The sequence below is a fragment of the Cryptomeria japonica genome, chromosome 4, assembly GCF_030272615.1.
Source record: "Cryptomeria japonica chromosome 4, Sugi_1.0, whole genome shotgun sequence".
NCBI lineage: Eukaryota > Viridiplantae > Streptophyta > Pinopsida > Cupressales > Cupressaceae > Cryptomeria > Cryptomeria japonica.
Genome location: NC_081408.1, coordinates 716659898 through 716675170, shown reverse-complemented (window position 1 = coordinate 716675170; position 15273 = coordinate 716659898). Strand labels below are relative to the sequence as shown.

The 15273-nt window shown below is 32.1% G+C and overlaps 1 protein-coding gene across 1 annotated transcript; it reads left to right on the top strand.

Annotated features, from left to right (window-relative positions):
• The first annotated feature begins 4688 nt into the window (after positions 1–4688).
• On the top strand, positions 4689–10274 carry LOC131032112 (uncharacterized). The gene is made up of 4 exons (XM_057963039.2): positions 4689–5192; positions 5792–6048; positions 9066–9517; positions 9955–10274. Exons 1-4 carry the CDS (start codon positions 5086–5088, stop codon positions 10210–10212), a joined length of 1074 nt encoding a protein of 357 aa, XP_057819022.1. The 5' UTR covers positions 4689–5085; the 3' UTR covers positions 10213–10274.
• Positions 10275–15273: the final 4999 nt, after the last annotated feature.

Genomic DNA, 15273 nt, shown 5'->3' with positions numbered 1-15273 from the left:
TGATGCATAAAAATTTCTATATCAAAATGAGAGAATGAGAGCTCTATTTATAGGGAAAATAGGGAAATGGATGGTCAAGATTGAATAATCTTAATAAGGGCCAGGATTGAAAGTTAATCAGTCCATGTTCACAATTCTCACCAATGAAACGGTGATGATTGTCAACAAGAGGTTGCTCGAGAGGAGATGAAAGAAGCATTAAATGCTTGAGAAGACATGGAGGTTACCTTAGGAGGTAAGGGTTAAGACTAGGTTAGGGTTATCCAAGGGATAAACTCTTTTGAAAGGGTTAATAGGATAACCAAGGTTAAAGCCATGAATTCTTGATGAGACCCTTGGGTTAGATGAGGATTGAGTTAGATAGAAAGTCTTCAATCATACAAGAAGGTTGAGTTAACCATCAATGGTTATGTAAGAGCCTTAAATGGTTTGGAAGACTTTGAGGGTTAACTTGTTGAGGGCATAAAGCCTTTAATGGTTTTCAAAGACTTTGAAGACTTTGAGAAATGACTTCTCTTTGCTTAGGATTGTGACAATAATTAGGAGATGGATTAGACTAAATTGGAAGTGATTAGAAGAATCTAGAAAGAGGTTTAGAAGGCAAGTGGGAGATGTAGGAAAATGCAAGTGGAGGAAAAGGGATTTTAATTAAAATAAAATTACTTTATTTCAATCAAATAGATGCAACTTGCATAAATACAAGTGGGGGATTTAAATAAATAAATTAGATTTATTTATTTGCAAGGATCAATTTAATTAAATGTAAATTTAATTAAAAAGGGAGTAAGGGGAATTAATTAAATAAAGTGATTTGTTTAATTAAAAGATAGAAAAGGTTTAGGTGAACTTAATTAAATAAATTGAGTAATTTATTTAATCAAATAGATGAATATAAAGAAATTAATTAAATATAATTTAATTAATAGGGGGAATGAGGTTAAAATGAATATTAAATATTCACTCAGGAAAGCGGTCAAATTTATACGTCTAACACTATACCAATCCAATATATATCTATACAATAATTTATTTAATGTCTTCCAATTCTTATTGTGATTGCTATTAGCTTATATATATAGAGAGAGAGAGATTTTTTTTGGCATTTGACAAGAACTAATAATTTTAACCTTTGCTTGATGACTACATTAAAAATAATTAAATATTATATATTAATTTAAATTATTAAATTTAGTTATATCAATATTAAAAAACAAAATATAAATATAATTACACTATAATATTATATATTAAAAAAAAAAAAATACAACTTTATTATCTTATATTAAAAATATATTTTAAAATAAAATACAATTACATCTAATGATTTATAATTTTTAAAATTTAATAAATAGAATTATAATTACACCGAAAGGCGTTTTAATATTCAAGAGATGGATTGATAGATATGCGAGGTTAAAAACCCTCTTATTAAAATTGACACCCATCATAATTACAATTAGTTTTACTATTACTTAAATAAAAATAATTTATTAATACTCACATAATGAATTGGATTGATAGATATGCAAAATCTCTGATTAAAATTGACCCCGTCATAATTACAATTAGTTTTACTATTACTTAAATAAAAATAATTTATTAATACTCACATAATGAATTGATAGATATGCGAGGTTAAAAACCCCATGATTAAAATTGACACCCGTCATAATTATAATTAATTTTACTATTACTTAAATAAAAATAATTTAAATAACTTAAATTAAAACAAATGCATGAAAATTTTTTTAAAAAAAATTTATTTATTTATTATCTCCTTTCAACTATCACTTACTCATAATATAATATTGATTATATAATAATAAATTAATATTAATTATAATATAATAATATTATTATTTTTTAAGTAGAATAATAAACAAATATGATATCTTTCAGAATAGTTTACCTATATTTCTATAAAGATAGATAGATATACTAGTATAATATTTTATATAAATAAAAACTAATATTAAAATAAAAAAACTATCAATTTTATGTGAAATTCTTGTTGATGGTTTTTGTAAGCGAAACCTTGGGCGGTGGAATTTTAAAAATAATAAATAAATTAGTTTTGTCAACAGCCATGTAGCATATGATGTCATAAAAAATTAGACTATTGGGGAGTCAAATTTCAAATTTCAAAACTAATTTTCTATACAAATTATTTTATTGCTATCATTATCACAATAGTACATGAGCTGTTTTCATTAAAAACATTTTTGACCCACTCCACCCAATTCAATCCCTCCTCATATTCACATGTATGCCAAATATTTATTTTACCCCACTTTTCTTCAATATTTATTTATTTAAATCTATTCTCTTCTAATGGATACGTGACATAATAAAATGTCTTTCAATCTTCATATTGAAATATAAAAGTAACTTTTATTAACCTCGCATTTTTTCCCATTATTCTTTTTCCTTTTGGCTGTATTAATTTTGCTTACCCACAAATTAAATTCAAGCTAATGCTTTTAATTATTTATTATAGAAATTTAATAATATTAATTTATTTTTTAATATATTTTATTTTATAATTTTTTTATCATGCTAAAAGTAATGATTTAATATTTGTAAATTCAAATGTGATATATGAAAATAAGTTTGTTTATGTTTTGTCTTATTAATATCTTAGTCAGTTGTTCATGTGCAAGTTTCAAATATAGATCAACCAAAATTTTAGATAGAGATTGTGTACGCATATTAGAATTTTTTTTTAGTAACTAAAATCTATAAAATGCAATATTGTTTTCATCCTAAGTAACATGGTAGTGAGAAAGCTTGACTTGTTTGTGCTAAAATAGTGCCATTAGTTACTTGTACATGTTATATATTAAAGTTAACATCCATCTTTTTGGTTTCTCTCTCTTTCCCTCTTTCTCTCTCTACCTTTATCTCTCCTTACCTCTTCCTCTCAATATATGTCTAACTCCTTATCTCTATCTCTCTATTTTTATCTCTTCTTCTCCTTCTCTCTATCCATTTCTCTCCCTCTTCCTCTCTCCCTCTATCTTCATTTCTACTTTTATCTACTCTAAACTAACTACACTATTGTCTTATGATTTTCAATTTATTTAACTACTAATAATAATAAAAACCATTATATTGGCTGCATAGGGGAAGTGTTAGCCGTTATAGCTAATTTCACACATCCATATCAGACTTAACTGCTTATAACTATTGTGACTTAACTGCTTATAACTATTGTTCTGGCTTCTAGGCAGTAACGGTACACAATGTAGGATCCGTAATGCATGCAAGGGTCAAAAAGTACACATTTGAAAGTGTCGCTTGATACTTGCTTAAAGATGCCCCAATAATCGTGCAATTAAAATTTCCAATACTTATGCACAAATGTCTCAAAAGTCGTGTGCTATTGGGCCAAGTATAGTCCAAAAATGCTAAAAAATGGGTGGCTATTGGTACATGTGAAATTTATTAATGTGCTTTTAGTTTGTTTGTTTTTTTGTTTTTTAAAGTTAGTATTTGGGAGGTTGGGTGTGCAAGGAGTGAACGATATGGAAACATGGGTCAAATGGGTCAATATGGTCCAAAAATGCTACAAAATAGGTGGCTATTGGTACATGTGAAATTTATTAATGAGTTTTTTTTTGTTTGTTTTTTGGTTTCTTTAAAGTTAGTAATTGGAAGGTTGGGTGTGTAAGGAGTGAACAATTATTGGAACATGAGGGTAACTCGTGCTCTTTTCCTAGTCGTTTCCCAAGAAGTGTAGGGTAGTCCTATATTACTATAAGTCATTATAGACTCATAAATAGACCCTCAGATTTAATGGATAATAAAAGGATCCATTTTCATATCCATTCCATGTTCTAAAATGAGAAAGGATAAATATGTTTGGAAGCTTGTACGGTCATTTAGCAATACAATTCCATATTTGAGATTAGTCAAAATAATGCAACAAAGACAATCTACCAACCTTCACCAATCACATTAAAAAATTTACCACGACACTTAGGGACATCTATGAAATTGACAAAAATATGCCACCGCTTGTTAGAAGAAGAAGAAGAAGAAGAACTTTTAATGTCGATGAGGCTAAGCATTGAAAGCCTATGGGAAGCCTTGCCAAGAGTGTCTTTTGCAGTTCAGTTCTTTTTATGTACAATCTGATGATGAGCTCTCCCAATTTCTCCATGGACCCCACATTGAAAATACTGAAACAAGAACCGGCAGTCAAAACATTTTCATAGTTGTTTCTCTTACAGATTCAACCACCCAAGAGACGCAAAAAAAAAAAAAATGTTAACAAAACACTAACCTAAGCCATTTGGCCAAGTACGCACGCTGTGCACACACGTTTGCACGATTCACCGTATGCATTATGCCTGGGTTACCCGATTTAGCATAAGCATTTTGCCCTCATGCCATATCATGAACGCTGTCTAACACACGCTTGCACGATTCCGCCAGGAATGGCAAAAATATCGTCATTCAACTCTTCACGGTGAGTAGATTTAGTGGGGCTCTGACCTTCTAGAAAACCACGTGGGATTCATACCGCCGCCATGCCAGCTTGTTTCTCACCCGCTAGAGTATACACAGTGAATATGTGCACATTAGGAAGTATATACAGTGAATATAGATCTATCAGTCATTTGTTTCAAAGTCCTGTCAAAATAAAGTAGGTAGGATGTGGGCCTAATCTTAATTTTTCGAAGACTTTTAGTTCCAATTTCATCTTTTCTTCCCGTGCAGAGAATTCAAGAAAAAATATTCAATAGCGTTTTTCCTCGTTCAGCGAATTCAAAATTGGAGGCTCAATACATAGTCCACAATTTCGATTTTAGATCTCCATTTGATTGGATACTGGCTTAAAATTTCTACTTTAAAAAATTTACGTCTCTATAAAGACCTAAGAATGGAACAGATGCCCGCCCCAACTTTAGCCCCCGAGCAAAACCCTTTAAGACATACAATTCGATTACTGATTAGCGAATAGGAGCCTGGATTTGCATATACACAGTAAATATTAGGACATACACAGTGTGTATACGAGCCTGAATTTGCATATGCACAGTAAAATTAGGGTAAGAAGTACATACACAGTGCATATCCGTCATGGCGGCAGTGCAGAAGAAGAGGGTGGTTGTTGTGGGAGGCGGAGTTGCAGGGGCCAACGCTGCCAAGGCCTTGGAAGACCACGCTGACGTCACGCTTATAGATCCGTATGTCATGGAAGTCTCTGGTTTTTCTGATTTTTGTAAAGTTTTGTTTTGTTAGGAGAATTTGAAATGGATTTTATTTGATTACAGGAAGCAGTATTTTGAAATACCTTATGTCATGAAAGTCTCTGGGTTTTTCTGATTTTTTAAAATTTTTGTTTCGTTCGAAAGAGAATTTTAAATGGATTTTATTTGATAACAGGAAGGAGTATTTTGAAATACCTTATGTCATGAACGTCATGAAAGTCTCTGGTTTTTTCTCTGATTTTTTAAAATTTTTGTTTTATTAGAAGGAGAATTTGAAATGGGTTTTATTTGATTACTTATGTCATGAAAGCCCTGATTTTTTAAATTTTTGGTCCCTCAGAAGGAGAATTTTGATTACAGGAAGAGTATTCTTGAAATTTTTTGGTTTTCTCTGATTTTTTAAAAAAAATTTGTTTTGTTAGAAGGAGAATTTGAAATGGATTTTATTTGATTACAGGAAAGGAGTATTTTGATTTTGAAATACCTTATGTCAATGAAGTCTCCGGTTTTTTCTGATTTTGTAAATTTTTGTTTTGATGGAAGTAGAATTTGAAATGGATTTGATTTGATGACAGGAAGGAGTATTTTGAAGTACCATATGCGAAGCTAAGGTGTATGGTGGAGCCAAGCTTTGCGGAAAAATCTGTGTTTCTGCACAGTGAATATTTGAAGAAGGCGAAGATTATTGTGTCAACTGTGACAGGCATGACAGAGGAGGCAGTTACAACTGCTTCAGGGGAACAAGTATGGTATGATTTTCTGGTGATTGCCTGTGCGAATCCTCATACTGGCCCTGCCACAAGAGCTGAGAGACTCAAACAAATTGAAGCAGGTGAGTTATCCATTAACTGCCATGTTTGGTTGATTACTAGTGCACAAAGATTGATAAATTCCCTAGTTTGGTAGCCTCTACTTTAAAGTTTTCCTTTGTTTTTGGGTGACCATTAGAATGAATTCATTAAATATCTTTAAAGTACTAGCATGTAGCATAAGTAATGTGGAAAGTGCGTGAAGGGGTAAGTGATCAAATTTTAATTTTGAGTTTTAAATTGGAAAGAGACAAGTTTATAGTCACATGATCATTTTTACAATTAGTAGTTCATAAATTGTTAGATTGATAAACCTTAATGACACATCAAATATAGATTCTTAGATCTACTCTATCCTACAACCCTTAGCAAATACTCTTGAATGGATTAAATCGCTTGCATCACTATCTAATTCAAATAACATGAATGAGAAAACAATTAATATAGAACATCCACAAGAAAATTATAGATCACATGATGTAAAGATTTATCTAGAGAAATTCTCAAATAGTGTATTAGATTGGTAATAATCTTGGAATCATAATTATTTACTTAATCTATTTAGAGATGAGCTAAAAAGTTGGAGAAAACTTTGGGACTGCAAATTTGTCCTATAATTACAAACTAGTCTTATGTACTCTATATTAATAGTCACCAACTTCACTAAGTGTATATCTTGGTTTCTTCTATGTTTCTTTATATACGAGGACTAGCAATACTTAAAAATACTCCAAAGGATTTATGTCACTTTATAATGAGCTCTTATCTAGATCAATCCTTAAAAGTTAAATGATGATCAAATACAATAATCTTCAATTGTGCAAATACTCTTAGAATGATTATATAGAGCTATATTCCCTTTAGAGCACCAATGGAATTGTGTAAATTGAACAATTAATCTCTATGATTATACATTTAGGATGAATGCATTGATTTCCTTTAAATAAAAGGGCATAGAAACATATTACATAAACTCATGTTTGGTCGGCCCTAGGTGCAAAAGTTAATGGAGGGAATTCAATAAATTTGAACTTATTTATTTTCATTTGGTAAGACTAAGTAACAATTGTGAGGATGACCTCATTACCAAGAACTATTTTTGAATTGTACATGGGAATACATGTGACCATAGGAGTGATAAATGCTTGAATAAGGTGAATGTAAAAGTGTGTATGAACATGTGAAATTAGATAAGTGGTAGGTACAAAGTAAAATTTGTAATAAGGTAGGTGGATAGCATAGGGAAAAGAACCTAGATTTACACAAGATTGTGTCAATTGTCAATATCACTATTATAACCAAAGCACTTGCCTCAAAATAACTTGCACAAAATTGAATGAAAAATGACATGGGTATATGCCAATATTATATTTACAACATGTATTAAATTGATTTTTGAGGCCTTAGATAATCATGTATTAAGATAAGGCACTTAGGTGAGAACAAATTAATATTTTGTTGGGAGGTTAAACACTTAAGAATTTATTTTCTAGTAATTTTTTTATAAGCCAAGAATTCTCAAAAGAAGATGATGCATCACTTTTATATCATAAAAAATGGTCAATGGGCCTTCACCATCTTGCAACCACAGTCTTCAATAGACATGATATTTTCATAGTTAATATAAGTGAGAGAAAATACTTTTGAAAAAATAATTTTGGAAAAAATATTAAAATGTTTTGAGATAAATATTTTGATCCAACTTTGTGATCCATTTCTTCATCTTTTCTTGATGACATTATAAAATTTGATCTTAAATATTGATTTAAAAAACTTGTACATATTTTTTACCAAAACACATCAAATTAACATTTTTAAAAAATTAAATTTGTTAAATTCTCCATTGAGAATTTAAAATAGGTGTCACATTTGTGAAGTTATATTTTTGTTTTCTTGAAGATGATAAAATTATTCAAAACCTGAAAGAAACATAAAAAAATCATGTATGTATGAAACCTTGAGATTTAACTTCTATTTAAGACAAAACATAATGACAATTTAAATGATAGGCTTTCCTTTATCATGTGAAGTTTTAACATAGTTTGATAATTGATCTTATTTGGCAAATATATTTTTAATTGTTATTCATTGAAAGTTACACTTTAGATATTAAGAGACATTTTATTCAATTTTTTTGATTAAATTAACTATATTGGAATAATGTTATATAAATTTTCATAAATTGTTCAATTTTTTTTTCTATATGATACAATCTTCTTAAAATTTTAATTGCATTTTATGAAAAATATATAAATGTAGCTATATGTGGCCATCAAATTTAAGCTTTCCAATGAAATAGACAATAAATCAACTTTAAAATGTTGAAATCCATATACTTTATTTTGCATTGTTAACTTTGACAAACACTACTATTATCATATTAGATTTTAATGATAAAAATATTCCTTAATGTATGTAATCATAAATTAAAATAACATTTATGAATCATTTTCATTTTTTTTTTTGTTTTTTTAACTTTAATATATAATATCATGATTTAGGCTAACATATAAATACGACAAGCTAATACATCCCCAACCTTTCCCTGAAATGATATTTTAAAAAAAACTGTTAGAAGGATAAGCATTATGATATTTTTGTAGCATGTAGATATTAGCTTTATAAATTGTTATTTTACAATATTTAGACTAAAATAATTATTTTTATCTTTTGCGATCAAAGTTTTTAAAATATATATATATATATATATATATATATATATATATATATATATATATATATATATATATATATATATATATATATATATATATATATATTTAGACTTTCTTTTTATACATATTTCAATATAAGAAAAGAACTTGAATTAACATGTAGATTCACATATTTTAAATGCATTTTATTGTTACATTATATTCACTTCCAATTTCTTTCATTCTTGTAGCTTATCCCTATCATAATGCAATGCCTATGCAACATTTAATTTTAAAAGATTTTAGATCGTAATGTGTATACTTAAAATATACATAAACTAGATTTAAAGGTGGATAACTTTTATTTCTTTATCTTGGATTAACAGAAAACAAGAAGATTAAGGATGCTAAGACAATTCTAATAATTGGAGGAGGACCTGCCGGAGTGGAGTTGGCTGGAGAGATAATAAGTGATTTTCCAGAAAAAAAGGTTATTCTCCTCCACTCTCGTGCTAGGCTTCATGATATTTTGGGAGAGACAGCATCTCAAAAGTCTCTCAATTGGTTGAAGGGAAAGAATGTGGAGGTGCATTTCAATGAACGTATTGACTTGAGCAACATTTCAGAGGCAACAACAAGCTTCACCACAAATAGTGGGAAGACCATAATTGCAGATTGTCATTTTCTATGTATAGGCCAAAAGTTGGCGTCCTCATGGGTGAAGGATTCCATGTTTCGGGATGTTGTCAATGAACGAGGCCAAATCAAGGTGGATAAATCTCTACGAGTTGAAGGAACAACTAATGTCTTTGCAGCGGGGGATATCATTAATGTTAAGGTAAGCTCATTACTATCAAATATGATAAATGGTTCTATAATATTCTACTTATCTTTACTCAAATATCTATTCTTTCATGTATTTAAATCATATATTTGCTTAAAAATTTGTGGGATTATAGTTTTAAATGGTAAAATATTTAGTTATACTTCAAGTGGGGATCACTCTAGTTTAACAACACATAGTTCAATGGCCAAATAGTATATTCATTGGTACATGCTTAGAAATAATTAATAATTGTCTTATTTTTATTGGTGAAAATTTACTTTAAGTATTGAATTGTTTGGTGTTTAAGAATACTTAGTTGAAACTTCATCTTCCTAAAAGATTTATCTCATTAATTATCCTATATTACACCATTCACTGAAAGAAGTATTTCTTTATCATAGTATTGTGCTTCATTAACTAACTAAAACTTATAATGTGGGATGGTACAGGAATTGAAGCAAGGAAACAGTGCAACAATGCATGCACTATTGATTGCAGAGAATATAAAGAAGCTCTCTAAAAATCCAAATGAATCAAAATTGGGAACTTATAAACCAATTCCAAATATTGCCACGATAAGCTTGGGCAGGGACACAGCAAATACACAGCTACCCTTTGGGACATTTTGTAACCGCTTTTTTGGCATGCTTATAGCCAGAGACTTGTTTGTTAGTCGTACTCGCAAAGGCTTTGGCCTTAAAGCATAGTCTTCTACAAAGACAAGCTAGAATATTCACCTATTATTAATATTTTTTCTTTTGGGAATTTAGAGACATGCTTGAGTGTTGCTTGAAAATTAAATAGTATTTTTTCATGTTGAAATTGCAACGAAAAGTATTTTTTCTTCTCAAGCCTAAAGCATTAGTTTGCTAGATTCTATATGATTGGTGTTTTAGACTATAAAATCTCTTTGCTTTATTTATTTTCTCAAGAATAGTGTTAATATCTTGATATTTTTTTGATGAACATATGCGTCAACTTTCATTAATCAAAAAATATATACACATACAAAAAAAATATATATGACATGAGGTCACTCGCCAAAGTCACATAGGAAATGCCTAGAAAGCTAGATAATAGAAATAATAAGAAATCTTCCTAAGCAATAAAAGCAATAGCAGTGGGAGGCAAATGGGGATCCCAATCATCCGGTTTACCCAGTACATTACTAGAGTTTGGGGTGATGTTAGGAAGGGAGCACCCCTCATCAACATTAGTCTCTCCATCCTCTTTATCTTCATTCCTCACAGATAAAATCTCTAGAGCCAATTGATGAAACTAGTTTGAGTTTGGCCATCCACTACCACCACTAGTAGATAGTCATGCCCCACTTGTAGGCCACTTGAAGGTATAACCTCTACATAGGGGAGAGGCAAAGTGTCGTCGAGTTTCTTTTGCCACCAAAGTGGTGACGAGGAGCCTAAAACCTAGGGGAGTGAGAACGTTAAGCCGAAAAGCTTTGGTTGCGCTTGTATCCATGAGGTAGTGAATGGTTGTGGGAAGCACAACTAACTAGGGGGACTGTGACCATATTACAAGGGGAATTACCCCAATGATTCATGTAACTCTTGGAGGTGGGCCACCTCCAGTGCCACTTTATTCACTTGAACTTGAATCTTAAGCATGACATTATTTCAAATAGAGGCTTTAGTAAAAAGTTAAATAAAAGTATCAATAGAGCTATGAGAAAAAGTAACAAAATTCCAATCTTTCCATAAGGAAAAAATAATCTCCACCCTGAAAGCATGCCAAACCTAGGTATACTTGAAGGGAATGCACTCAAGACCAATCTCTCAAAAGAATTATGTGCCAAAAAAAAGGTTCTGGTCGAAAGGGGTGAAAGAATTCATGAATGAAACTCCATAGATGTTGAGCACAACAACAGAACCACAAGAGCTGTTTGAAAGACTTTGGTTGGACGTAGAGAGAACAAACAATGTCCACAACTCCCATATACTTAAGGCGAGAGCCCATAGGAAAGCCTTGGAAAAGAATACACTAGAAAAAATGGAAAAGTTTAGGTTCAATGATAGCTGACCAAATATTGTGAAACCGTTGTTGCCAAACAGATAGAGGTGACTACAAAGGCCACCACAAATTTAAAGTTGACCAAAGAAGATAGAGGTAAAAATCACTATTGCATTAGAAGGTGCGGGGAGAGCCAATGGTAACCCAAACATGACTTATAATTATAGAAAGCAGTGTTAGGATGCCAATGCCAATCCTTCCCCCAAGGTCTAATAAAGTGAATGCCAAGTTTGTGTAGCATATTCAAAGGTAGAGCTTACAAAACTTTGTCGTATAATTGTCAATATGGTTGCAAAAGATGATACTAAACTTTCAAATCTTCCCAAGAATGAAGATTCATAGAAGCTCTTGAGAACTAATCATGGGGCATACAAATGCCTTTTTTATGAAACCACAAGGCACATGAGTAAGGGAAGTCTTTGAATTTTAATGAGAGGAGATCACTAGAGGCTGCATGTTTGTTGAAAGATAACCCATCTCGAAAGCTAGAGCCGACCCACCAAAGATAGTGCTTAACAACTTCTTGAGTACAATAGATACTTTTGGCAACAAAAGTTCCCTCAATATGAATGTCGTCTTTCATAACCATAAGGGTTTAGAAACCAATCCCCTTCTAGGCAGGCTGATTGGTTGAAAAAACAAAAGAAATATAGTGCCTAAGAAGAATCTTTGAGGCCTCATTACCAAAAGTAGCTGCCATAATACATTTGGCACAAAGAGATATTCTTTTGGGTGGAAAGAAGCCCAAGCCCACCAAATTCACATGGGAGGCAACAAACTCCTAAGCGATATGTTGAAAACCCTTGTGGTCTTCAGAAGAGGCCCATAAAAAATCATGGAGTTTTTCCAACTTCATATAACAGGTGTTAAAGGGGTCCTAGCAAGAAGAGTAATACACATGAGTGACCGCAAGGATTTTAGACTACCCCTAAAATTTACCAGCTAGTGAAAATGGCTTAGTAATCCAAATACATAATTTCTTCTCAATTCTAGCAAGGACTACATTCCAAAGGTCCAAAGAGAATATTATAAGGAAAAGGGAATGCCCCAAAAATGAAAGATTTCCCCACATGTCCAATCCTCTTTCAACCATACACCGAAAGCCAAGAAGACACAAAAACAAAGGATTATCAATCTAGCATTGAGTTTTATGCCACTGGATGGTAGAACTAGAAGCCAGACAAAAGGTGTCAAGGTGACAAAGAGCCTCTTTGATATTTTTCTCCTATTCAATGAGTGTGAGAAAAGAGTCATCCATAAAATCCCCATTAACCAATTGGTTAGGTGACTTAGACAAAGCAATTCCTCTAACCATGCCAAAGGAGATAGAGTTTGCCAAAAAATACCCAAATCCTTTAGCAACAAGAACATACAAAGATGAAGAAAGAGGATAACCTTGGTGATGTAGGAGTTGATGATACAACCACAAGAGCCAAGATTCATTTACAAGAAAAGAAACTATCACACAAAAGAGTGTTGGGATCCAAGAGCACTGAGAGGGGGGTGAATATCTGTTCTGTCAGAATGAATAGTTTTTAACTTTCTAGACCATGCATATATAAACCGGTAAACAAATAAACATATAACAAGAAGCAAATAAATCATCCACACAAATGAACACACACACAAAATTTATACATGGAAAACCTCAATGAGGAAAAACCATGGTGGGATTCGTGACCCACAATATCAGTTCACTGGCCATATGAAAATATATTACATATAGCAAGGGCTTTCACTTGCCGGAAGGCACATTGCCTAGAGCATACTGCTCATCACTAAAGAGCCTCATTGACTACAAGCTTTCTACTAAAGAAAATTACTGAAAAATAAACTCAAGATTGCATCTGCTATGCCAAATAGAGTTTCGGTTCTAGTTCTGCTCTGTACCGGTTCATAAACTTTGAACTGCTACCCGTATCTCTTCTCCTTCAAGAATGATTTCCAAGCTATCTATAGATCATTGCATGATATAATATTCGCATACAAAATGATCTTCATACATATATTTTGTATCATATAGTTTTTCTATATTCTCCTATATCCACACATTTCATATGTCTTCCTTCCTTACAAAAATAACCTAGCAGACTGACCTATATACCTATTACAAATGATATGCCTTATGTCGGCTTATAGTATATTTACAAAAGATATTCAATGTCGGCCTTGACAATATTAATTACAAAATGATTTAAGTAAATCCTCCTTGATGTCGGCTTCCAAAGAAGCATTGATGCCGGTGCCGATGTAGCCCTGAATGCTCCAAAGCCGGTAACTGTCGATATATGCCTCCTAGTGTCATTTTATGACTTCCATCATATCTTGTTGCCATCAATGACAACAAAATGAATCCAATGAGTGTCAATTACCAACAATCTCCCCCTTTGGCATTGATGGCAACACTCACGTGAAAAATGGATTCCCTGTCGGTATGCTCCCCCTGAGCAATACACTCCATCTGAAATGTGTTTCCCTGATAGTTTTCACATATGAACATACTCCCCCTTTGACATTAATGCCAAAGACCGGTGAAAGAATTGAAAGAATAAAAGAATATTGTTAGTTTCACTAGAGCTTAGTCATCTTTAGGATTTCCGGGTATGCCTTTTGTAATAACTGAAGATATGTATCCCAGCCGGATTTGAAAGTATCAGAAATAGATGCAAGTCCACTTAGTAAGTGGGCAAGTGTTTCCTTCTCTTGGATATCTGTCGGTGTGGGTTTAGCTATCATATCCATGCACTCTTTCTTGTGAACACCCAATGAATCTAGTCGAGGACTTACCAATCCTCTTAGATTTCTTGCTCTTCTCATGATTTTATCTCTTCTTCTCAAAAGAAAAAATTTGGTTCTCCAAGGATAAAATTTATCCATCAATAGATATGGTTAGTGTATTCAATCCATCAAAAGAGAGCAATTTTAGCCATCTTATCATATAACTCCTTCAATCTGCTATCTACATTAGCTCTAAGACTTTCTATGTTACAACACACTTTGTAGATATTTGTACATTGTTTTAAACAAACCTCAATAGGGATAAGTTTTTCCTCAATTTTCTTCTTCCCTATTTTTATAAGTTGATCAAAAGTTGTTCTTTTTACTGTTGTGAAATTGTCCAAAGCCTGTCGGTCTGTAATTTGCCTCAGAGATTGAAAATTGTTGGATATGTGCTTTGTTAGAGTCTTGAGCTTACCAAAAGGGCTTGCTCCATCTTCAATCTGACAGTCATGTAATAATCTGTGCAATACTGAGACCGATTGATCAAGTAATCCTTTATCTGTAGTACCTTCCTTCAGTAATTTTTGAGTAGCCATCATCATTAATTCAGTTGGACTCAACTCAGAGACTGATTTCTTCTCAACCTGAGAAGTGTCAATTGCCAAAACCTTTGCTGGGGAATCAGTTTTACCTGTTGGTATTGACTAAGTGGAATTTACCTTGTCCATCTCAACCTCTTTTGCACCGGTGGCTTCGCCACTTGGTGCAGTGTCGGTTACTGTCGGTGGAGTATTATCCATAGAATTTTCAATGTCCTGTACATTGCCTTGCTCAAAAATGGTATGTGTCAGTATAGACTATACACTCTCCTTAGCTGCTGGTTGTGTTTGAGTATCTATAGTTATCGTCAGTTGTGTCAAAACTGGAGTTGAACTGCCCAAAATGCCTTTCCCTTTTGATTTGTAAGGAATGGTGGAAGTTGTTGCCCTTGCAAATTCTTCTTGAGATGTGAGAAAGTC

Bases quoted from the DNA above. Each gene is read 5' to 3' on its own strand.
- LOC131032112 (XM_057963039.2), top strand. From the start codon at position 5,086: ATGGCGGCAGTGCAGAAGAAGAGGGTGGTTGTTGTGGGAGGCGGAGTT. The intron at 6,049-9,065 runs GTGAGTTATCCA...TTGGATTAACAG, and splicing joins ACTCAAACAAATTGAAGCAG to AAAACAAGAAGATTAAGGAT. The intron at 9,518-9,954 runs GTAAGCTCATTA...GGGATGGTACAG, and splicing joins GGGATATCATTAATGTTAAG to GAATTGAAGCAAGGAAACAG.